We start from the raw sequence: 24,390 nt of genomic DNA on the forward strand, positions 1-24,390 counted from the left end.
AAGAATTTTGAATAAACAACCAAATAGAAGTTGGAGAAAAAGCGAAATTTATGAATGGTTAGTAAAAGAAAATCAGAATCCCTTGCCATATATGCTAAAATCCGAACTTCTTTCAATTGCAAAATCGCTGAAAAGACCAAAAATATATACTATTGACGAAATAGTACGTGAATATGGCCATAAAGTTTTAAGATTGCCACCATACCATTGTCAGTTTAATGCCATTGAGCTTATATGGGCAGGGTCAAAATCTTATTATGAGAAGCATGTGGGTGCTGGGCTTAGATCTGACCAGGTTGAAGCTGTTTGGAATGAGGCATTGAATCACATCACAAAGGACTTCGGCTTCTTCCTTTTACACTTTGTTTCCTGTTTGGAAATAAGATTGTTCTTGTTTTCATATACAACCTTTTGCACCATTCTTAAACTAATTCCAAGCGCTTTAGCTACTTCTTCTTGTACATTCCAAGCAATCCCTTATTTTCTTTTTCGTTATTAAAATAATTAGTTTGCTTTTTGCATTTCGTTTATTATTTAGGTATGATTAAAAAGTAAAAATTTTTTTTTTCAAACAAAGCTAAGTAAATAAATTGGTGAATGCGCTGGGAGATAGATATACCCTTGCCTTTAAACAAAGAAAGTAGTTTTCTGGTCTCTGACTGCACTGCATCACACACAATACAAATTAATTGTTTGTCATTATACCAAAATGTATAGTTTCCCAATAATTATTACAAAAAAACACAATCACACATAAATAAAGAAGAAGACAAGATCAAATAATCGTTAAAAATTAGACGCTGTGCCCGGAAATCGACAAATTAGTATGTTATGCACATACATAGGATCATGCTAAGTCGTATACTAATTTCTCGAAAATTTAGGTAACAACCATTTTTAAATGAAATATGTACAATTTTAATGAAAGGCTAGGGAGGCATTTTTGCTCCCATAAAAAAATATAAAATGCTTAGATTTAGATATTATTGCGTAAAAAAAATTGTTATTGAGAATTTCGTCTATTTCGGACAATTTTTCAAAAAAGAAAAGTAAATATTATGTCTGGCAACTTAGCAGAATATCGGGGATTCTAGGCATATACCGATGAGGCGTATACCCAACGAGCTTTATACTTATGGGCTTTTTCACGTCATGAAAGGAAATAACCAACGTATGTTTCACATGTCGAATCTCGGATACGTAGTATTCCGCAGACATTTTTACGGCGTTAAAGGCATCACGTCAGTTAATAATTATGATCTAAGGTGTATACGCGGCTTTAATATGTCACATGACGGCGTTCAATGTATTGTCAAACTCTTAAGGAAATAACATTTTGGCAGCCACTGATTTTTCAATTTGATTCATATTACGTGGTGACCTTTGAACCCGCAAGATAAAAGTAAAGGCGACTATAGACCTCACGTTGCACATGTAGTGAGCGAATATCTGGATGAAGTTGGACTCCCAAGATTGGAATGGCCCGCATGTAGCCCGGATCTCAACCCAATAGAACATCTTTGGGATCAACTTAAAAGGGCCGTTCGTCGTCGTCCTGTACAACCACAAACCTTGCAAGACTTACGACTAGCGCTGATCGAAGAATATGAGGCTATTCCTCAAGAAAGAATAAGGAACCTTATTCATTCGATGCCGCGAAGACTGCAAGCTGTTATTGCTGCGAGAGGAAGAAATACACGCTATTAAAATTGTTTTTTTTTTAATTAACTTGATATACCTAGTGTTTGTTTCTCCTAATAAAAATACGCTCCAAATCAGCGTTTTAATAAAAAAATTGCAGCTCGCAGCAGAAATGAGATAATGGAATGAATCAAAAATCGAAATGTTTAGAATATATCAAAGATTACAAGGAATAGTATGTAAACAGAAATATCCACCTTAATTTTCCTACAGGGTCTTTTGAAATTACGAGAAAAAACAACAGTTTGTTTTACTCCTGTATAATATAGCCTAATTGAAAAATGCTACTTTACAAAATGATTTTAAAAAATCACAACAAATGTATCTAAAAACTGATAACAAAATCGTGAGAATCTGATAAAAAATTTATAAAACATCAAACTTGGCCAATATTTCAGGGTGGCGGAATTTTGTGCCAGCGAGTGTAGAAAACAAAATCATACACATACAATGCGATGATTGTGAACCCTTTATTATTTTTCTTTCTAAAACGCACAATTCAAATTTAGATTTTTCATAGCTCAATCTAAATAAAACAATTTCAACCCTTTAATACCACACCCTAGAAGACTGTTTTAACCCATAAATGGCTTTATTGAGTTTTAAAAAATTGCTTTCTTCACCAAGAATAATAAAACCTTCAAGCTGATACATCAAAAACAATGTGAAGTAAAAAAGAATTTTGTTTTTCATTTTGCTTTGCATAATGGTACTTCACCTTGGAGAAATCCATCATAATTTCTAAAAAACTGTACTGGTTTGGTAGACCAGTAAATGTTTGAGAAAAAGTATAAGATTATCTTATTAAGCCTTGCATGGAAATCTTATTTAATATAATTTGATGATGCTTAATACCGTCAAACCCCTTTAAGCGACAAATATCGGCAGTTTCCGTAGGTATAATATCAAATTAGCTATAAAAATACTTATTATGTTACGTTTCAATCTTACCATTTTTGAATAGTATTTTTAGCAGCCCGTACAAACTTATCTCTCATATATTCAGTACATAACAAATAATCTGGCTCCAAGCAACTTTGTCCAGCATTTACGCATTTGCCCCATAATATACGATTAGCCGCTATTTCTACGTCAGCTGAATCATCCAAATAAACCGGACTTTTACCTATAAACATATATATTAAAACAATCATAACAGCTACGTTTACAACGCGCAGGTCTTTTAGGTCCACGAGTCAAATGATAGACAATTTTTATTTAGTAGAGCCATGTTTACAAGGATGGATTTTGACAGTTAAATTAGCTCAGGATTATCTCTAATCAAGAAGATCAAAGTTTCAGTTTAGGGCAGTTTATTAGTTTAGAGGAATAATTATAGGACATAATCTCTAAATCTTTAACAGTGTTATTCTTGTTTAAAATAATAAAAATAAACTGATATTTTTTTTCAAAGCTTAAGCTTGTCCTTCTTTTTTCTTCTTCTATATTTTTGTGTACAAAAATAAAAACCTTCTAAGCTAACATCCAGTATAATATGAAACTTGTTATTTTGGTACTGCAAAATAGGTCCTAGGTGTTTACACCGAAAAAAAAATGAATATACCCTTTTTAAGAAACCTCAAATTCGCGCATCAAATCAAAACATCGAAAAGGTAGTCTTTGTGACGTCATTTGATCCAAGAATTAAATATTTGGTACACGCGTTGTAAACGTAGCTATTGATTTTAATTTTCTTACCGCCCAATTCCAAAGTAACTGGAGTAAGGTGCTTTGCTGCTGCTAAGTAAATTATTCGACCCACTGCACTGTTTCCCGTATAGAAAATGTAGTCAAAACGATTTTCTGTAGGAAATAAATAAAAAGCTCAAACCATTTTTTTTGCTATTCACATAAATAATTTATTTACCTAATAATGCAGTGGTTTCTGGTACTCCACCATTATAGATAAAATAACAGGAGCTATCAATAAACTTGGGTAGTTCATCTTCCAGAAACTTAGCCGACATTGGAGTTATTTCGGAAGGTTTTATAACAGCACAGTTTCCAGCTGCAATAGCACCTACTAATGGTGATAAGGTAAGAGCAAAGGGGTAATTCCACGCTCCAATTATTAGTACTACTCCATATGGTTCTGGAATTAGCTCGATCTAGTAATGGTAAAATGGAGAAATAGGTAAATTCAAAAACTTTGCAGGTGACATGAAAAATAAGTGTGCACTGGAGTATATTCAAAGAAATTTAATTTCTCAAAGTCTGCCGGCGTCAGCGGCTCAATGGATTAAGTAACTCAACCATTGAAGCTGCCGGTCTTAAGCTCGGATAAAAGAAGAGGGTTCATGGGAGAGGCTAATCAAAAAATTGTAAAACTATTAGAACCAACGACTTAATCGGATGGGACTGGTTATTTCGATGACGACATGGCAAGAACAATATACGAATGCGAAAAGAAAAAAAAACAACAAGCAAACCTAAACCCTTGAGAGTGGCTACTTGGAATGTCACCTTTTTCGAAAATAAGGATTAAGAAATAATAACGGAGGTGGAAAATAATAGAATGTGCGATATCGATAACAAAAAAGAAGGGTAAAGGTAATGCCAGATATGGAAACTTTATCCTTATATACAGCGGGAAAGAATAAAATTAAATAGCATCGTCGGGAATAGGTATATTGATAAATGGAAAGTGGAAAAACACAGTAAGCAGTAAAAGATATTCTAGAAAAAAACGAAGTAAGATAAGTAGTGCTTACGCGCCCGACATCACCAAATCCTAGGTAGATATACTTTTTACCAAAACCTACAGAAAACTCTCGTCGGTATCCGAAAGCAGAATGAAATTATAGTTTTATAAGATTTTAGGGCGAGGATAGGCAATGAAACTATACTGAAGGTCAAACACCGATTTAATAACCAAACAATCAACGTCAGTGGTGAACAACTGGTACAGATATACGCTTTAAATGAACTACTAAATAACAAATTCTTTCAACATAAGCCGCAACCTCAATTTAAATTTCAAAAAACACGAAATCAAAAGTCCATAATAGATTATATAATAACAAATAAAAACATTAACCCTTCTCAAATACTTAACGTAAGAATTCTTAGTTCAGCAAATGCCAATCAAAATCTCGTACTGACAAGCATACGAGTCGCGACTTATTAAATAAAGAAAACTCAAAATGAACCGGTCAGAAAGAATGACAAATACAACTAGAATCGGAAAACGAAATACTAAGCTATGGTTTGAAAAAGTCGTAAAGAACTTAGCAGCTGAAAAACGAAAATCGTACTCTCAATACCGATCGAACTCGTTACGGACGAGGTATATAGAGCTGTCAAAAACTGTGGTTAATGCAGAAATCCAGTCAATTAAACGGCGGTATTGGGAAAAAAAATCAGATAGGAAACACGACTTACATGGAAGGCAGAAGAGAGCAGAACTTACTAGAACCTACAACTAGAACTGGAACCCATAGGGAAGATCAAGCAAACAGGAACAGCTCTAATAAACAAAAAATCAAGAGGCATAGATGAAACAACATGAGTGACTAAAGAATCTTTATAATAAAATATTATACCTACATAAGTACCTTTATAGTGGAAGGACATCATTACAATTCCAATGTTCAAAAAAGGAGAGAGAAAGCAGACTCCAAAACTACAGTAATCAGACTTAAGTTTAGTTTCAAAATGTTTACAAAGATATTGGCAGAAGAAGGAATTAGAACTGAAATATGTGAGGAGCAATAGGGGTTCAGAGACAATAGATCGACTATAGTTACCGTACTCATACTCGATTAAATAGCCGAAAAAGCTGTTGAAGTTAACAAGCCGGTGTTTATGTGCTCGATAGATCTCACCCATGCTTTTGACAAAAAACAAGACAAAGCGGACGGGGATACTGAATTTTAAAAATTTTGCAGGAAAGACATAAAATACATATACTCTAAAGTATTCAATTTCATGAAAACCATATGACAAAACCTGACAATCACAAGCTTTTAGAAAGTTATTTGAAATATTATATAAGCTTTGAATTAGAAATACAAAGCAAAAGTTAGTTGTTAATTATGGACAACAACACTAAAAACTTGGAACATATTGACTGGTCCACGGTGATAAAAGTTTGTCAGAACAGCTGTGTGTGAGAATACACCCAGGATAAGATGGTTTTTCTGTTAGCAGAGTCCGAATTCCCCAATAAAACTATCTACAGAGCATTGTTTACCTGTAAGAAATATATTTTTTATTGCTATTAAGCTTGAACAATTTATTTAGGAATGCGTTTAGAATTTATCTGAAATACTACAAATCTTAAAATATATAAGAACTCCTTTTTAAGAAAAATGTTATTTAATTATTTAACATTTGTTATCTTGTATTTTCTTTCGTTTTCTTCTATTTTATTTCTAATATTTTTTTAATTGAATTTATGGATTTTTCTTACATTTACATGCTATGGAAAATTAAAATACTTATGACTTCAGTTTTCCAGATTAGAAGTTAAAAACTAATTAATATTCAAGCTCTGTCGACCTTCAGCAGTGGACAAGAAGAACGAAGTATGCACCAATACGAAATTTGTTGGGCTGATGCATTCAAGCCGCCTCAATTTCATGGTACTCCATCAGGAAACGTTTATCACCCCTAGTTTGAAGCGACTGTAAGAGCAAACGGTTGGTCATCCAAGAATAAGGCAGTTGCCCTACAATAAATGTACCCTTAAGAGGAAGAAATCAACGATCATCTCGTGAAGCATTTAGAGATGCATTATGGCCAGTTCTGGAACATATCTACAACACGCAGCTGAAAAATCTGTGCAAAAAATCAGGGAAACCCTTGCAAGAATTTGAAGCTAATATTGTACGACTTCGCGATAGTGAAATGAAGCAGGACTTACTACTAGCACATCCATCTAGGCTAGTAGATGCGCTAACACATGCAGTTAAATTTGAAGCTGCTAAGAACATAAACAAAGCTCAGTGAAAAAACAATTGATTTAGAAGTGGGCGACTTTGCAAAATCATCCAAGAGTGACGAAAATGTGAGAAAGCAGATCACATCAGAAAAAACCATCGAAAGGCGCTACTTCCACTCCCGCCAAACTAAGGAAGGTCGATGCGAAGCGGCGATGGTCGATATACAGGGTGTTTCAGAACTATGGAATCAAACTTCTGGGGGTTGTTCAGTGCAGAAGAATCCATTTGAGTATAGGAACCCATGTCGGAAAATGCGTCACTACGCCACTACGGCCCTAAGACGCGTTAAAATGTATAAAAAACATTAATTACCTAAATAGGATCTGCTGCATTTATTTTGATTTTTTGTACATGATACCATAACAACAATTATTTAAAATCAACGCTTATCAATGTCATGTTTAAAAATTTTATAGCTTACAATTTTTAAACATTTATTGCTAGTGGAAAACTTTACAAATCAAGAATTGGCGGATATGCATTTGGCATACGGAGCAACAAACTGCAATGCACGAGCAGCATCGCGGTTGTATCATGAACGTTATCCCGAACCACAGCATCCTGGATACAAAAAGTTTATTGCGGTTCATCGGCGAGACAGGTTGAAACAGGCACGTTTAAGACCAAGAGGCATGATACTGGTGTTGCTCGAACCGTAAGAACGGTCGAATTTGAAGAAGAGGTGCTTCAGCGAGTTGCCGATGAACCATCAAATAGCACACGTGACGTCGCTAAGAATATAAATACGAGTAAGGCTTCTGTCTGGCGGGTACTACACGAGCAACAATTCCATCCTTACCACTTCCAGAAAGTTCAAGGTATGACTGCAGCCGATTATCATCCTAGAGTTTAATTTTGTCGATGCCTTCTGGATCACATCATTGCACAACCAAATTTTTAACGATTTGTTTTGTGGACCGATGAAGCCTCTTTCACAAGAGAGGGTATTTTTAATAGTAGGAATAGCGGGACGAAGAAACTCCTTATGCAATTTTTCCAAAAAAACATCAGAATCGTTGGTCTGTCAACGTATAGGCAGGCATTGTTGATGATTATTTAATTGGGCCATACCTTTTACCGGAACAGTTTACAGGACCTATTTATCTGCGTTTTTTGAAGGAAGTTCTCCCAGAACTCCTTGAAAATGTTCCACTAAACGTTAGACAGCAAATGTGGTTTCAGCATGATGGAACGCCAGCTCACTTTGCTGTACAAGTACGCGAGTATTTGGCTTAGCGGTTTGGGCACCGTTGGATTGCCAGAGGTGGAGCAGTTTCTTGGCCTCCTAGGTCACCCGATTTAACGTCGCTCGATTTTTTCTTGTGGGGACATGTAAAGTCTTTAGGCTACGAAACTCCAGTAGACTCAAAGCTAGACTTAATTGGACGAATAACAGCAGCATTTGAAATGATGCAAAACGAGGATCGAATTTTTAGTGTAGTCCGCCGAAATCATGTGCGGCGTTTAAATCGGTGTATTGAGGTTGGAGGAAGACATTTTGAACAATTGTTGTGATTGTATCATATACAAAAGGTAAAAATAAATACATCAGATCCTATTTAATTAACTAATTTTGATAATATTTTTTCTAAATTTAAACGCGTCTTAGGGCCTTAGTGGCGTAGTGACACATTTCCGGAAGCCAGTTTGAAAACAATTCGACTTAAAAACAGTTTTCTTCTAATGTCATATTAGGACTCCCTTATTTTGGAACATGAATTCTTGTGGCGGAAAATAGTTGACCACGACTGCAGACCATGACTGGAAAGAGGAGAAAAGGCAAATCGTTGTGCCTTAATGTGGAGTTTCACAGTTGCTAGAAAAATCATTCGCTAACAAAGATACTGGGAAAAATGAAAGATATATTTTACTGGGTCAGTAGCAAGGCAGAGATAAAGGACTGGTGTAGAAAATGCTTTGTATGTCAATACATGAACCACAGAAAAAACGGAATACTTTTTGTAACGCCGTGGTATACGCAAAGTAAGGCAGCTTGAAAGGATTGCGATTGTCGCTGGCTTCTTTTCCGAACCAGAAGCGGGGAATAAGAATATCGTAAGAATTTGAGTTGAAGTATATCGATGTCGTGACTACTGGAACAAATGGGTTGAGATATACTATCTTCCAACAGGGGACTACTGCAGTACACCCACAGTCAAATGATGGCTCAGGGTGTAACGGTGAATAGAACCATTAGTCGGTATTTGGCTAAAGTAGCCTTCAATCACCAAAGAAATTGGGATAGCTTTATTCATTTGTTCCTATTGCCTTATTGCCAGGCTATCTATAAAAGCACGCGGAGGACTACATCAGTAAGCTGTATAGATGAATATATATCATTCATGGTCAAGTTTGCGATTTTATTAAAGATGAAGGATCCATATGATGTCAATATCAAAGACCAGAGGTTCAATAACATAAAGAAGAAAACATGGTCTGGAAGTCATCAACGTACATTACAAAATACAAAAATTGCCGAGGGGTAAAATTTGAGTTATTTACTTCCACCGTTATTATGGAAACCAAGAAGACGACATCATTCTAATGGCCGTAAGAGACGCGAAGACGTGTGATCTGCAAAGTGCAGCGAGTCTTGGTTGCTGCTGCAGCTGAGTATGCTTTGGCTTTTGGCATTGCGTGGCTAAGAATTGGCAAATATTTGGAGGAATAGCTCAGATTTTCCGCAGAAAATTCAAGAGCTGGGTGAGTCTAAACCCAGAGTCGTGTAATCACTGAAGATAACTGATGAAGAGACTGGTAGAAAGAGGCGTCACATTAAAAGCCAACCAATAAGGGATGTTTGGGATTCTTTGTGTTCTCTATAGAAGGATTTGCTTGCCGAGGACCTGAGAAGGCAATTCCCAACCTGGAATGTGGATTGCAAGTTCTGATGTGTTGTTATATTCCTCAACGTCGTTCTCTGGAGAAAAGCGTGGATTGTCGAGAAGTCGTTTGTTGCAAAGGGAGAACCTTTTTCCCATATCGACATCCACCATCTTTAGGACCATTTCAGGACAAAATAAGCTTAAAGACGGGTATTGTAAAGATCTTAACTGCCGCAAATATACCACCTATTCTCCGACATTCGGGAAACATCACGGTCGCGCAAGCGGCAGGCACACATCTCTGGATATACGTAGAGGATCAGCGAATTTTTGGAATGAATGATCTAGTGGGTATATAAGGAACCCCTACAATACAGTGTAAATAAATATTTCTAGTAATATGTAGGTGTATAATAAATTAGTGGACTGCACATAGAAGAAGAAGAAATTATTTAACTTTAGAAAATACGTTCATCTAAACGATTTAGAATAGTTTAGTCACCATTGAATCTTTGATTAAAAATTGAAATATACATCTGCCAAAATATAATAATTAAGAAGGAAAATTAATGGCTAAAAAGTAATAACGGAATATCAGATAATTCTTTTAAAAAATGTATATGTAATATAAAATTATTTTAATATTTGTACTTGCTAACTTTTTTTATCAAATAAGTTTTCAAATATTTGCTCACTGTTAATTACCTGGTCCATAATAAACATCAAATTTTTTGATGGTTTGACAGGCTCCATCCATCGTTTTAAATTATCTATAGCGTTCTGAATGTCATTTTTCATATAAATGATTTCTCCTAAATAGGATTCAAATATTGGTTTGGTATTTTCTATTTCCAAAATGTCGGCTATTTTCTTCTCATTAACTTCTATGAATTTCTGTAAACCTAAAATTTTTGAAAATGATGTTATTAGTTGCAAAGTTTGGATGTAGGCTTAACTTTAAAGTTATTGGGTTTTATTTTATACTTGGTATATTCAAAATATTATTTATAGCGCATACCAAATAAATTTTGAAGTACCTTATCACTCGTAACATGTGCAGCGTCGCCATATTGTACATATTTTCCTTGAGTTAAAATGTTTTACAAGTGAAAAATATGTTATCGTACTAATAGTTACTCTAGCTAAATACATATTTTCGTTCGACATTTTTAGAAATGAACCTTTTTTATTTGCAACTTGAAAGTTTAAAGTTTAAAATATACAAGGTTTATTTACATGACGAAACGCAAATAAATAAATCAAACTGGGTTACCAAAAAAATCGAGGTTGGTAATAGATTGACTAATTATATCAATTTAAATTTGTTGCCCCTTGATCCTGATGGCTTGGCTCTGTTTGATACACGCCAGACGTATGTGCATCAAAGTTTATTTGGTATGGACTATACCAATATTTTGTTAGAAAATTTAACTGCCTTTTAACTCAGTAATACAAGCAACTTATAAGTTTTTTTTATTATATATTTTTTTATTTAACTTGAATTCTGTATTGAGGTAAGTCGAGATGATCATAATGATATTTTTGTTTGGTGCAATTTTATAGGAAAATTTGATTTTTCTCCTAATTAATAATTTTATAATTTTTACACCAAGTCTCTTAACTACTGATATTATATATTTCGTGTCATGCATTTATTTTTTATATTTCTTTATGGATTGCCTTAACATAACGCGAGCAATGGGAACCAACTAACCAGAGCTTAAATGGTTTTGTGCTTCTTTGGTTTCAAAGTTATGCTGTCCGATGGTTGGTTATACTACTAATAAGTAGCAACGTTACTAGTAAAACGGTAGGTATTGACACAGACTGCAGACAGGCAATTTTTAAGATGTCAAGACCATGCCTCGCGACAGAACTAGTGCAACAATGCCATCGCATACTCGTGGAAGCTTCTTCCAAAAACAGGGTGAGAGTCCACTGGATCAATGTTCAAGACTCCTTTGCTAAAAGAACAGCCGCTCTTCAACCAGTAGGGTCGGAGCCCTTTGGTCTGGTTATGGTGAATATCAATGAAATAATAAAACCATACTCTCACACGTTTTTTCAATAAGCGGTGAGATGATATTTTAGGCTGAAATTTGTCCAAGAAGTTTCTCAACTATCTGGACAAATAGGAGGTAATCCGCAAAGGATCATAAAAGGAAACGTCTTATAACAGGCATATTCTTACTAATCACTGTCAATTAAATGACCACCTAAGACGAAACTAAGCAAGAATCTCTTATGTGGGGTACGCAACCATGATACAATGGAGCGATTGCCCTGTTATCTCATCAACATACAAAAAAATTCTCCCGTATCCCACCTATTCCTTGGAAAGACCAAGGGGTCTCTTGGCTCTATCGCTTTCGTCAATTTGTTGTACTGGACAACGAGCTGAGGGAAAGGTCCTTTACTTAATTAACAGAGGTGCACAGTGGACCTGCTGAGACCTAAGTGCAGTGGTGTTCGCATTAGCCTCTGCATTTACAGATACAGATATAGGTAGATTGCTTTATTACATATAACATGTCAAAAACAAGGATTTATTAAAATAATCTATCTATCTTTATGAAAAAACCTACAGTAATCGATCTTACCTTTAAGTTGATTCAATCTAAATTCATAGGTTTTACTTTTGCCGCTATTAAAAGCTTTTCGAGCATCCTGCACAATTTCTGCCGCTTTATTTGACATTGTAGCATTAACCTTAAAAAAAAAAAGATTTTGTTATGTTGCAGTTTAGGATATGATTAAAAAATACAAGTCCACCCACTTCAAAGAGTTTCGAAACATATTTAACAAGTTTCTTAGTTTTTCATTGCCACGCATCATTTAACGCATATTAATTGATATATTTTTTTGTATTTTATTTTTTTATCGACGAGATGCTAAAAAAATAACCAATTAATAGTTAAAAATATATGTTTGCTGTGTGCTTAAGACAGCAAACTATAAAATGTAAATTATACATAGGGTGGTTCTCTGGAAATTCATTGTTTATTTTTCATTTATCTAAAATTATGACTAATAAAATTTAGAAAATTTCAAACCAATCAACATGACAAAGTCATTGGAAGACGTAATACTGAAATTTATATTTTGAAAGTTTCGGCCTACAGTTTTACGGTTATACGGAACATAAAAATCAACATCGTTAATGTAAAATGTTCATCCTGTACAGGGTTTCCAAATTTGAACACTTTTGTAGGGTATCTTGGTCATTATAGAAGATAGACCCATGCTGTTTTCTCATTACTGTGCTACTTTTTTATAAAACGAAATATGCCGTTGTCAAAAATTTGACAGCTGTCATAGTTTTTAATCTACAAGTGATTTTGAAATTTTTTGGATTTTAGGACGTCTTTTGTATCTCCGTTATTATTTAAGATATTAAAAAAAGTAAGAAATTTTTTTGATTGGAATTTTTCCGTAGAACACGAATATTTTATCTCTTTTGTTATAATGATTTAGGATTTATTTAGGATTTTGAGATAAAAAAATGTTTTTTTTTAAATGGAACACTATATATTTTTTAATAAAAAAATCCGCTTTATTTTTTTCCTTTTTTAAAAATATCTGGCCTAGTAAGACTGCTCCTCGGACATATGTCAAGAACCGTTCGTCGTATGACTTTTGTAAAAAAACAGTTATTTTAAAAATAAAGATGATGGTGGGCGTTTAAGGGTTTTTGCAATAACTTGCTTTAACTTCTTAACAGTTTGACCGATTTTCACAAATTTGATATCGTTAAAAAAAGCGATCCTTAGGCAATAATAAGCGATCAAAATATAGTTGATTTAGCTGAATCTTGCTCCGCCAGGAGGCTAGTTTTGATACCATCCCAAAATCCTAAATAAATCAAATGGAATGATGTGACTTTTTCTTTATAAAAAAGTAGCCAAATAATATCCAAAGAAGCCAGTGAAAATTGTTTTTGAAAATTTCGTTCCTAACCTCAAATATTGGGAAGATTAATGGACCTTTGAAGGCCTTGAAGGCCAACGATCGCTCGGTAAATTTCCTAAAACTATTAAATATTTATCCTTAAATGAATAAGACGTTAAAGTAGCCATTGTAAGTCTAAAAAATATGAATAGTTAAAAAATATATATAAATAGTATAAAAATTTATAAAATATATCATCAAAACATTCATGTTGCTCCAAAGGGGTTAAACGCATCCTGACTTATTAAGTCACATTAAAATTAAAATTAGATAAAAATGCTTTGAAGAAATTGTATCTCAAATTTATCTTAAATACTTGTTATAATAATCAAATCAGCTCAATATCAAGGATAACAATTGACAATCAACTTAACTACTAACATTTAGTAGACACATAATCTCAGAAAATCTGGTTATGTCAAAATCCATTAAATGTATAAATTAATAAATATTTAAATAAATGCTAAACAATAAGTTTCAATTAAATCACACCAATGACAAAAAAATAGTAAAACATAAGCTCACGAAATCTTTCCTACCCTACCAACGTCTGTTCTTAAAAAACCAATAAAACTTTTCTTTATTACGTAAGAATAGCTCACTCATATCAATTACCTTAAACAAAAATATTTTAAATAAAATCACATTTTACTGGTAAATAAAATAGTGCCCACTGCTTTGTCATAATATTAATCAGTTCTGAAACCACTGTCCGAACAATTGGCTCGGTCTATTCTTAGTCTATTCCCTTGGCCTCCAAGGCAAATATTTAACACAAGATTTTTTAGATGCTGCCTGTTGGAATAGCTCTGTTTATAATTGCGCACATATTAAAAATTAATGGATATTTCTAGGTCCTTGCCCTAGTGCCTTGAATTGTATCTCTGGGGAAGAATTAAGGATATAGTCTTTGCATTAAGGTCATCTTCCCGCGAGAATATGATTTCAAGAATTAAGAATGCCATCTGGAACATCCCAAGCTGAAATTGAGACTACTGTTCTTTCAACTCATCAGCCTCTGCAGATGGGCATCCAGAATAACGGAGGTCATTTTGAACACTTGGGTCGTCATTAGATCAGTTCTTGACTCACAGACCATATCATAAAAATAATTCAGTAAACTAAGTATAATATGCCCTCAATTATATCTACAGGGTGTTTCAGAACTATGGAATCAAACTTCTAGGGGTTGTTCAGTGCAACAGTAGAATCCATTTAAGTATAGGAACCCATGTCCGGAAATGTGTCACTATGCCACTACGGCCCTAAGACGCGTTTAAATTTAGAAAAAATATTAATTACCTAAATAGGATCTGTTGCATTTATTTTTCCCTTTTGTATCTGATACCATCACGACAATTGTTCAAAATGTCTTCCTCCAACCTCAATACACCGATTTAAATGCCGCACATGATTCGGCGGACTACACTAAAAATTTGATCCTCGTTTTGAATGATTTCAAATACTGCTGTTATTCGTCCAATTAAGTCTAGCTCTGATTCTACTGGAGTTTCGTAGACTAAAGACTTTAAATGTCCCCACAAGAAAAAATCGAGCGACGTTAAATCGGGTGACCTAGGAGGCCAAGAAACTGCTCCACCTCTGGCAATCCAACGGTGCCCAAACCGCTGAGCCAAATACTCACGTACTTGTACATACAGCAAAGTGAGCCTGGAGCTCCGGCTCACTTGCTCATGCTGAAACCACATTTGCTGTCTAACGTTTAGTGGAACATTTTCAAGGAGTTCTGGGAGAACTTCCTCCAAAAAACGCAGATAAATAGGTCCTGTTAACCGTTCCGGTAGAAGGTATGATCTAATTAAATAATCATCCACAATGCCTGCCCATACGTTGATAGACCAACGACTCTGATGTTTTCTTGGAAAAATTGCCTGTCTCAGCGAGCCGCCCATGAACCGCAATAAACTTTTTGTATCCAGGATGCTGTCCTTCGCGATAACGTTCATGATACAACCGCGATGCTGCTCGTGCATTGCAGTTTGTTGCTCCGTATGCCAAATGCATATCCGCCAATTCTTGATTGGTAAAGTTTTCCATTAGCAATAAATGTTTAAAAATTGTAAGCTATAAAATTTTTAAACATGACATTGAGAATTGACATTGATAAGCATTGATTTTAAATAATTGTTGTTATGGTATCATGTACAAAAGGTAAAAATGAATGCAGCAGATCCTATTTAGGTAATTAACATTTTTATAAATTTTAACGCGTCTTAGAGCCGTAGTGGCGTAGTGACGCATTTCCGGACATGTGTTCCTATACTCAAATGGATTCTTCTGTTGCACTGAACAACCCCCAGAAGTTTGATCCCATAGTTCTGAAACACCCTGTATAATATTAAATTGACTTTAATAATTAATTTTTTTAATAATTTATATTTTTTAGACAGACTCATTGTTTAATTTCTTATTCATTTTGTAGCTAAATTCTTAATAGTTTTATGAAATTTACCGCGCGATCCTTGGCCTTCAAGGATCCATTAATTTAATTTTTTTTATCACATTTGAAAGTATAATGGGACGCGCATGCAAATTCTCTATAGCTGTTATTATTGCTATAATTGTTCAGAATTTGTATGCCGCACCAACTTAATTTTTTTAGAGGCCTTACAAAAAAAGTTTAAGATAGATGAAAAGATCGGGAGATCTTGCTAGCCACCTTATGGAACCAATGGTTCGTACCCAGTTTTGCGGAAACGAATTCTCTAGGAATGGCCGAATAATATTAGCAGTGTCCTGGTCCATCTTGTTGCAAATATATAATGTTTAAATTTGCCAAAGGAACATTTTCTAAAAGCTCGGGAATTTCTTCTTATAGTATGTTCAAATATCGGTCTGCTGTTAGCACTCTTTCAAACATTTTAAACACTAGTTACCCATAGAAAATGAAACATGCAACGCTAAACCCGAATCTTCCTTGCCGCTGACGTTCAAGAGTAATAAATAAATAATAAAAATAATAAATAAATAAAAAATAAATTATTGATGTCAATGTCTGCTATTATGCCTTTTAAAGATTCGATTTAATAAAAAAAATAGGCTTCATCGCTCCTTATTACAAATTGGCCAAAGTTAATATTCAACTGTGTGTAGGCGTAGCCGATCGAGAGTTCTAGCCGTGACACTGGTTTCGTGGCGTCAAAATTGAAGCCGAGATTTGGTGGCGCACGCCGTACAGTGGAACGACTAAGTGAAGATACCGCGGGACCTAATATTTTACATTTTACAAGATAATATATTTTTTTTATTATTACGTATTTTTAGGTATATGATAAATGTTTTAAATATTTTTTATTATTTATTTTATTGGAAAAATATACATAAACGGTGTTTTAAATTCGTCTACCCTCAAAATACGAAAATGGATAATTTACCCCAAAGTTGCACATTATTTACTTGTAAAAGAATGCCATATAAAAAAATATATATATTATATTTTATGTGGTTTTGAAGATTATCGAAAAAAAACAAATTTTCAAAAACTTATTCTTTACACTTTTGTGGGTTATCTTGGTTGCTATGGGAAAGTTTTTGCATTGCTGTATTACTTTTTCGTAAAAATGTTAATGCCGAAAACAAAATTAGGTAGGTACCTACGCCAAATTTTTGTTGCTTATTTAAAAAATCGAAAGTTTGAATGATTCTGAAGATAATCAAAAAAAAAACCAAAAAAAAATATTTAAAATTCATTTTAATTTTTTCTGAGCTGAAACAGGAATGCAGCAAGAGGTAGGCATTATTCTAAATAAAATTAAGATTGTAAAATGTAAGTTAAAAATAAAATTGTTAATTTACCCACCTAATTTAAATACCGAATTTTTATTCTTTTTAAAACTCAAAGCGAGTATCAAAATAATTTGGTAATTTAAAATTTTAAATGCGTAACCTTACTTACTATAAACTACAATAATAACTGCAGTAAACAGTGCTGTGAATACCGTGGTAGTAGCAGCAACGTAAATTCTTGCCTTATCTGAGATAAGCTTTCGCGACCTAAGAAAAGTCTTTTCCTCACGACTAACTTGGGTGGTGCTTGTTTATAAAAGGGTAAGTTGAGCATAACTGATTTATAGCTTGATTTTTCTTCATATGCTTTCGTTTTGACTTTTTTGAAATATTTTTTGGCTTCTAATTGGGTAATTAATAAAATACATTAATTTACATCCTTTTACACAATGAGTGACACAGGGGGGGACGGATCCCCCCCATCTAAACAACCAGTATCCAAATCAAATGTAAAATCTTTGGGAAATATTCCTTGTAATTTTGTTATTAATGATACTAGTAAATGTGAGTTAAACGTGAACCAAATAGATCCAAGGTCGTCAGAGTCACATTCCTCAATAAATAACACAGTCTTTTACTCAAAAACAGATTCCGGTCCCTTTGTTGTTTACTTGGAATCTACAGAACAGGTTGGCTTCAATATAGGAAAATTCAATAATATTAAAATAGCAAGAGACATATTTAATTTAAATTTAACAGACATTAAAAAAATTTATAATAAAGGACTAAATAGAATATCCATTCAATTTACTAATTTTCAGTCAGCCAACGATTTTATTAAAAATAAATTTTTCTTTTTTTTTTCTTATAAATAAGGATTACAAATTTGTTCTTATAAATAAGGGTTACAAAATATTTATCCCATTTAACTTTGTTACATGCAAAGGAATTGTACGACAAATAGATACTGACATATCAGAGGATGAAATTATAAAAAGATGCAGTGCAAATGGAGATATTGAAATTCTTAATGTTAAAAGGTTAAATAGAAAAGTAATTAAGGATAAAACAACATCTTATGAACCCACAGGTTCCGTTTTGTTCACCTTTAAAGGTATCCTTCTCCCAAGATCTATTAATTTATATAGACTAGAAAGACCTGTCACAATATATGTTTCTCCAGTGACCCAATGCTATAGATGTCTACGTTTTGGACACACAAAAACAAACTGCAAAGGCCGGGAAAGATGTTTTAACTGTGGACTGGAGGAAAATCATTTGGATGATGAAAATGGATATTCATGTACCACACAATGTTTCTTTTGTAAAGAAAACCATAAATCAATTTCAAAAAAATGTCCAGAATATATAAGACAAAAAAATATTAAGGAACTGATGGCTTTTGAAAATTTAACTTTCCATGATGCAAATGAAGCATGCAAAAATCTTATATCACCAAAGGAGAATTTGTTTACAATCCAAGTGACTTTCCCAACACAATATTAAGAGACAAATCTCAGTACCCCCAAAATTCAACACCTCCCAACGAAGAACCCAAAACATGAACAATAGCACTATTAAAAGGGTATACTCTCAAGTTGCTACAGTTAATAACAATAAAAAAAGAATAGTCCAAAAAGGCTACGACAGAAAACTCCATGAAGAAAGCTTATTTTTTCCTAACTCTAGACCTAATAAATCCGATCCTGACCACACTTCTCAAATTCAAATCAATTCACAGTCTTTCTCGTGCTCAAATTCTTCAAGTCCTTCTCAAGTAACTTCTCAAAAGCCTATTAGTGCACAGCATAATTTCAATTTACCTTGTAACATGGAAACATGTATACAATTTGTTATGAATACAACAAATGATGACTATCTTGACACCCTAAAAAAACTCATATTATCCCGTCAAAACCCAGATCTAGAAATGGATCTGGAATTGTCAGACTATTAAATAAATACAATTAACACACAACATTTAATATCTCCCACACAGATATTTAAAATTAAAAAATTATACATCAAATTCAATCTTAAAATTATACAATGGAATATTCGTAGCATTAATTCCAATAGGGATAATTTGATATCATTAATTCATAGGGAATCACCAGATATTTTATTCCTAAATGAGACTTAGCTTAAATCACATTATAATTTTACTCTGCCAACATATAATATAATCAGGGAAGATCAACCAGATGGTTATGGTGGGATTGCAACCTGTATTAAAAAGAATATCATTTATAACAAATTAAAAACCTTCAACTCTGACTCAACCCAATATATTACCATTCAACTAGGTAAACTTTACCTTATAAATATATATGTCAATACTGATAAAAATATTACTACCAACTTATTGGAAGACCTAATACAGGGTGTAAACATAGAACAAACCATTATAATGGGTGATCTTAACTCACACCACCCTTTATGGGATGATTCTCCTGTCAACAAAGGGGGAAAACTAATTGCAGATTTTATCTCAGATAATAATTTAGTGGTAATCAATGATGGCTCATGTACATTGGTACAAAGTCCAAACTCATATACTAGTGCTCTTGATTTAACTATGGTAAGTGGTATATTGGCAGTAAACAGTTGCTGGAAAGTCATACATGACTGTGCTAATAGCAATCACTACCTGACCTGTTTAGAACTAAACCTATCGCTAAAATTCAACGCAAGGAAAATTTTTACGGCACCTTTTATGGCCAGAAACCTTAATAAAGCGAACTGGCGACTTTATCATGATAATATAATACTAGAAATAGACGTAGAAGACTTTAATATGACCTATAATGAATTAATGGACATCATGGATAGAGCGGCTGATATTGCTATTCCTACTAAAAAGTGTGGTGTTTCTAAGAACATTGGCAATTCGTGGTGGGACAAAGAATGTTCTACCTGGATCAAAGAAAGGAAAAATGCAATAAATAACTTTAATAATACCCCTACATTAGAAAATTACCTTACTGCAAAAAAATGCATAGCGACTACAAAGAAGAGACTTAAATTTAACAAAAAAGAAAAATTTAAGCTTTTTTGTCAAACACTCAACAGAGAGTCAAATATTAGATATGTGTGGAATAAAATTAAAAAATTTTCAAATAATATAAATAATACTTCAAGCAACTATATTATTTCAGATGATATTAAAAAAGAAATTCTCCAAAATATGTCTAGTGTGTCTGTATGTAATCTGGATCCCAATTTTGTTGTCTTGCAACCACGGGATGAAAATAGTGTTACTCCATTTTCTTTAAATGAATTTAACAACGCATTAAGAAATAAAAGATTGTCCGCCCCTGGCATGGATGACAAAGCTTACCCAATGTACAAACATCTACCAATAAGAGCAAAATTAACTTTACTAAATATATATAATAAATGTCTGTTTGAGGGACATATTCCAGAGGCATGGAGAAAATATAACATTATTCATATTTTAAAACCAAAGAAAAACCCTATCCTACCGGTAAATTATAGGCCTATAGTACTGTCAATGTGTGGCTGTAAGATCCTTGAAATCATGATTAAAAATCGATTGGACTGGTTCCTTGAAAACAGAAATACTTTCACACATGAACAACTAGGTTTTAGGAGGGGCAAGGGCATATATGATAATATTGCTTATCTCTCAAATTCAGTCCTTGAGGCCTTTGGTCGGTCTGAATCTGTCATTGCAGTATTTTTAGACATTAAATCTGCATTTGATAATGTTAATATATATAAATTGTATAATAAATTAAATCAGCTTCAAATTCCTATTGAAATTAACAATCTTATTCATCAAATTATTGTGAATAGACTTCTATACAGCAGAAAGGCTGATGGCACATTCATGGGCCCATATCTAGCTACAAAAGGACTCCCACAGGGTTCTCCTTTGAGCACTATACTTTTTAATTTGTATATCTTGGAGCTATTTTAATTGAACTTAGATTCTGCAAAAATAATTGGATATGCTGATGACTTGGCTGTTTTTGTGAAAGGTTCCAATGTCAGTGATATGACAAACAAAATAAATGGAGCATTGGAAATGATTAATTGTGTTTTAAAAGATAATGATCTCTCCCTCTCCGTCGAGAAGTGTGAAGCAATTTGGTTCACAAAGGGTAATCACAAAAATCCCCCTCCACCTATACATATTGGCAATTATCTTATTGATTATAAACCCCATGTTAAATATCTGGGACATATTCTGCAAGAACATCTAAAGTGGAACATTCACATTGACCATATAGCTGATAAGGCTAAAAAAGCACTTAACATTCTGCGCGCTGTCTGTAGGGTTTGGTGGGGATCTGACCCTCTTACCCTGTTAACAATTTTTGGAGCAATGATTCGATCCCACCTGGACTTTGGCTCGATATTTTTAAAACCTGTAAACCAAAAGGGTCTAAATAAATTGAATGTAGTCTTTTTTGAAGGATTGCGAATATGCCTGGGCTGTATGAAATCGACTCCTAAAGCGGCTTCATTAGCGGAAGCGGCAATGGTAAACTTGGAGCAGAGACGAAAAACCTTGGCAAATAAATACATTGCCAGGTTGACCTCAATAACTAATCATCCTATACTAGAGATTTTGCAGAGAATCCGGAGAAAAATGATTACATTGCCAACTTACATTAACTCTGATAACGTTCCATATTTGATATTCGCTTTACAAAAATTCATTCCTTACCTAAACAGAATAAGGAAAGATACAAATTATGCATGCTATGGAATTGATTTTGATATCCTGAACAATCCAATTAAAATCTTAGACTTAGGAATGAACAAGAATGACACTATGTTAAAACAATATTTCGTAACTGCTACAGAAAAATTTAAAAACTCCTATACCTATATATACACGGACGCCTCAAAAAAAGATAAAAGATTAGGCTATGGGATATATATTCCGGACATAGACTATAAATTTTCATCTAGACTCCCAGACTCAATAAGTATATGTAAAGCAGAATGCGTGGCTATACACGATGCTGTAAAGGTTGCTATAAATAAGCATTTGAAGAAGGTAATAATCTTTTCAGACTCAAGAAGCGCGATACAAAAAACTAATAAATATGGTCTAACCTCAAGCGATTTCTGGTCTATCAAAACCAAGCAGTTAATTTCTCTAGCTAATAAGAACAATTTTGACATAAGAATTGCTTGGATTCCTGGACACTCAGGCATTCCTGGTAATGAGGTGGCGGATTTATTGGCAAGAATAGGTAAAGACCTGAATGTCCCTAAAGATATGAAAGTGGATTCTATGGAAATTTTTAACCTGATCAAGGATGATATGAGTAATCAGTTTAAAGTATACTGGAAAACTTTAGTACATAGTAAGAACTATCAATACTCTAAAATACAAAATACTTTCCCAAAAACCAAATGGTTTTCAAATGTACCTTTCAAAAATCGAAAATACATAACCACAATAATCAGATTACGGACGGGCCATTGTTTGACTAAAGAGCATTTATATAAGCTTAAGATTAAAGATAACCCATATTGTGAATGTGGCTCTGTTGAAGACTTAAATCATCTCTTTCTGGAATATCCTATAAATTACATTCCTTATATTGATCTGTATAAAGAATTTGTTAAAAGGAATTTCCCCACCCCCTTAACAATGTATACTGTTTTGTCTGAACCAAATGAGGAGTCAATTGATCTAATTATGTCATTTTTGAATATAAATCGAATTCGGTTATAATAGTTCTGCTCAACAATTCGTGTTTTGTCTATGTTTTCTTTTCCCGTAGAATCCCAGAACCTGTGATGTCTTATGTTTGTCCAATTTACCTATATTGTGTTTGTCCATACTAATAGACTTAATCACTACAAATGAAGGAATACCACACAGCACTATAAAGGAAGTCTGAAGTAATTAAGTACAAGTCAGCGGTCCCGATTTGGTCCAGAGCCAGTCAACATCGAGGTCGCTCCAAATTGTGCTGGCAATTGCCTCGTTGCAGTGCCATAAAACAAGCAAGCAAGCACCTGCAGTAAAATATTATTTCGAATCAACGCAAAATATGTGCCGCAGCGCGGAATTTTTGCCATCGCGATGCGGTCGTCGCCTCGCATGATTTCGGCTTCTGTTGTGAGGTATCGATGGAAGCGGGGATAAGTGTCCAGGCTAGAACTATCGATCGGCTACGGTCTAGACCACGAACTTATAAATATACCTGGACTGCTAATTCAATGAAAAGTAAATGACCACTACTAGGGGGCCGCTATTTTGCGTGATTGTGTCCTTTCGATGTTGGTCACTCTGACAAGTTTAAGTTAGTAATATAAAATAGAAAGTTACATATAGGTAAGAATTTAAGATAGTTGCGTTAGATCTGTGATTTTTCTGGTACTTCTTTAAGAATTTCGTTAAAATTTATGAAAGAAAGTAATCCTCACCTAAAATAACCTAACAAAGTTTTCAATCAATTTGCAATAGATGCATGCACTTTAAAATATTTGTTTTATCATTCTGATAATCTTGAATCTTATAAATCCTAATACCATAAAAATCATGATATTCATTTAAATTTTTGCTTGTATTTACTTCACAAATTTAGTTAAAAAGCTTTATTTTCATTCTATTTTTACTATTACGAGTTTTACTTTTCTTCCATGTACAGTGTTTCCGCATTAATGGGTACAACCATATCTATAACAATCAAAATATAGATGATTTTATGAGGGTTTGTAATTATAAAGGGCTTATATAGTAAAAATATATTATTCTGTCAACAACTCAATATGTTATTCTATTATAAACCACAGAACACAAATATATAGTTATATACAATACAATACGGACAATTCACAATAATTCGGTTTTGAGAAACTGAACCAAATACCTTTAAATAAAGATGGTGATACATTATTCACGTATAATCGCCAAAAATTAGGCAATCCGCTATACTCACACGTCAAACGTCAACCTCATTACCGTTATTTAATATATTTTTTGTTGGCAACACTAAAAATTTTCAGAGTGACCAACATCAAAAGGACACAACCACTATAAAAATGGCGGCCACCATGCTGTGGTCATTTTTGGGTATCGTGGCCAGTCCAGGTATATTTAAAAGTTCGTTAGGCAATATACCAATTACAAAAATGTAAGCGACGTTCACCGTCTCCAGGTTGTAACTGTTGAACAATTTTTTGAGGGGGTGGAATTTGTGTGTTTTTAGAATTAAATGAGCCTTGTTTTTCTT

General features: G+C 33.7%; 1 protein-coding gene across 1 annotated transcript in view; it reads right to left on the reverse strand.

The window, feature by feature from the left end:
- Nucleotides 1-24,390, reverse strand: part of LOC126737756 (aldehyde dehydrogenase, dimeric NADP-preferring-like) — a 51,601-nt gene that overhangs the window by 17,618 nt on the left and 9,593 nt on the right. The window contains exons 2-6 of the mRNA XM_050442786.1: nucleotides 12,070-12,178; nucleotides 10,175-10,371; nucleotides 3,569-3,809; nucleotides 3,400-3,504; nucleotides 2,653-2,827 (exon numbers count right to left, since the gene is read on the reverse strand). Coding sequence (XP_050298743.1) covers nucleotides 2,653-2,827; nucleotides 3,400-3,504; nucleotides 3,569-3,809; nucleotides 10,175-10,371; nucleotides 12,070-12,166 — 815 coding nt within the window. The 5' untranslated portion in view covers nucleotides 12,167-12,178. The remainder of the gene's footprint in view (nucleotides 1-2,652; nucleotides 2,828-3,399; nucleotides 3,505-3,568; nucleotides 3,810-10,174; nucleotides 10,372-12,069; nucleotides 12,179-24,390) is intronic.

Source organism: Anthonomus grandis, chromosome 6 (genome assembly GCF_022605725.1).
Source record: "Anthonomus grandis grandis chromosome 6, icAntGran1.3, whole genome shotgun sequence".
NCBI classification, from domain to species: Eukaryota; Metazoa; Arthropoda; class Insecta; order Coleoptera; family Curculionidae; genus Anthonomus; species Anthonomus grandis.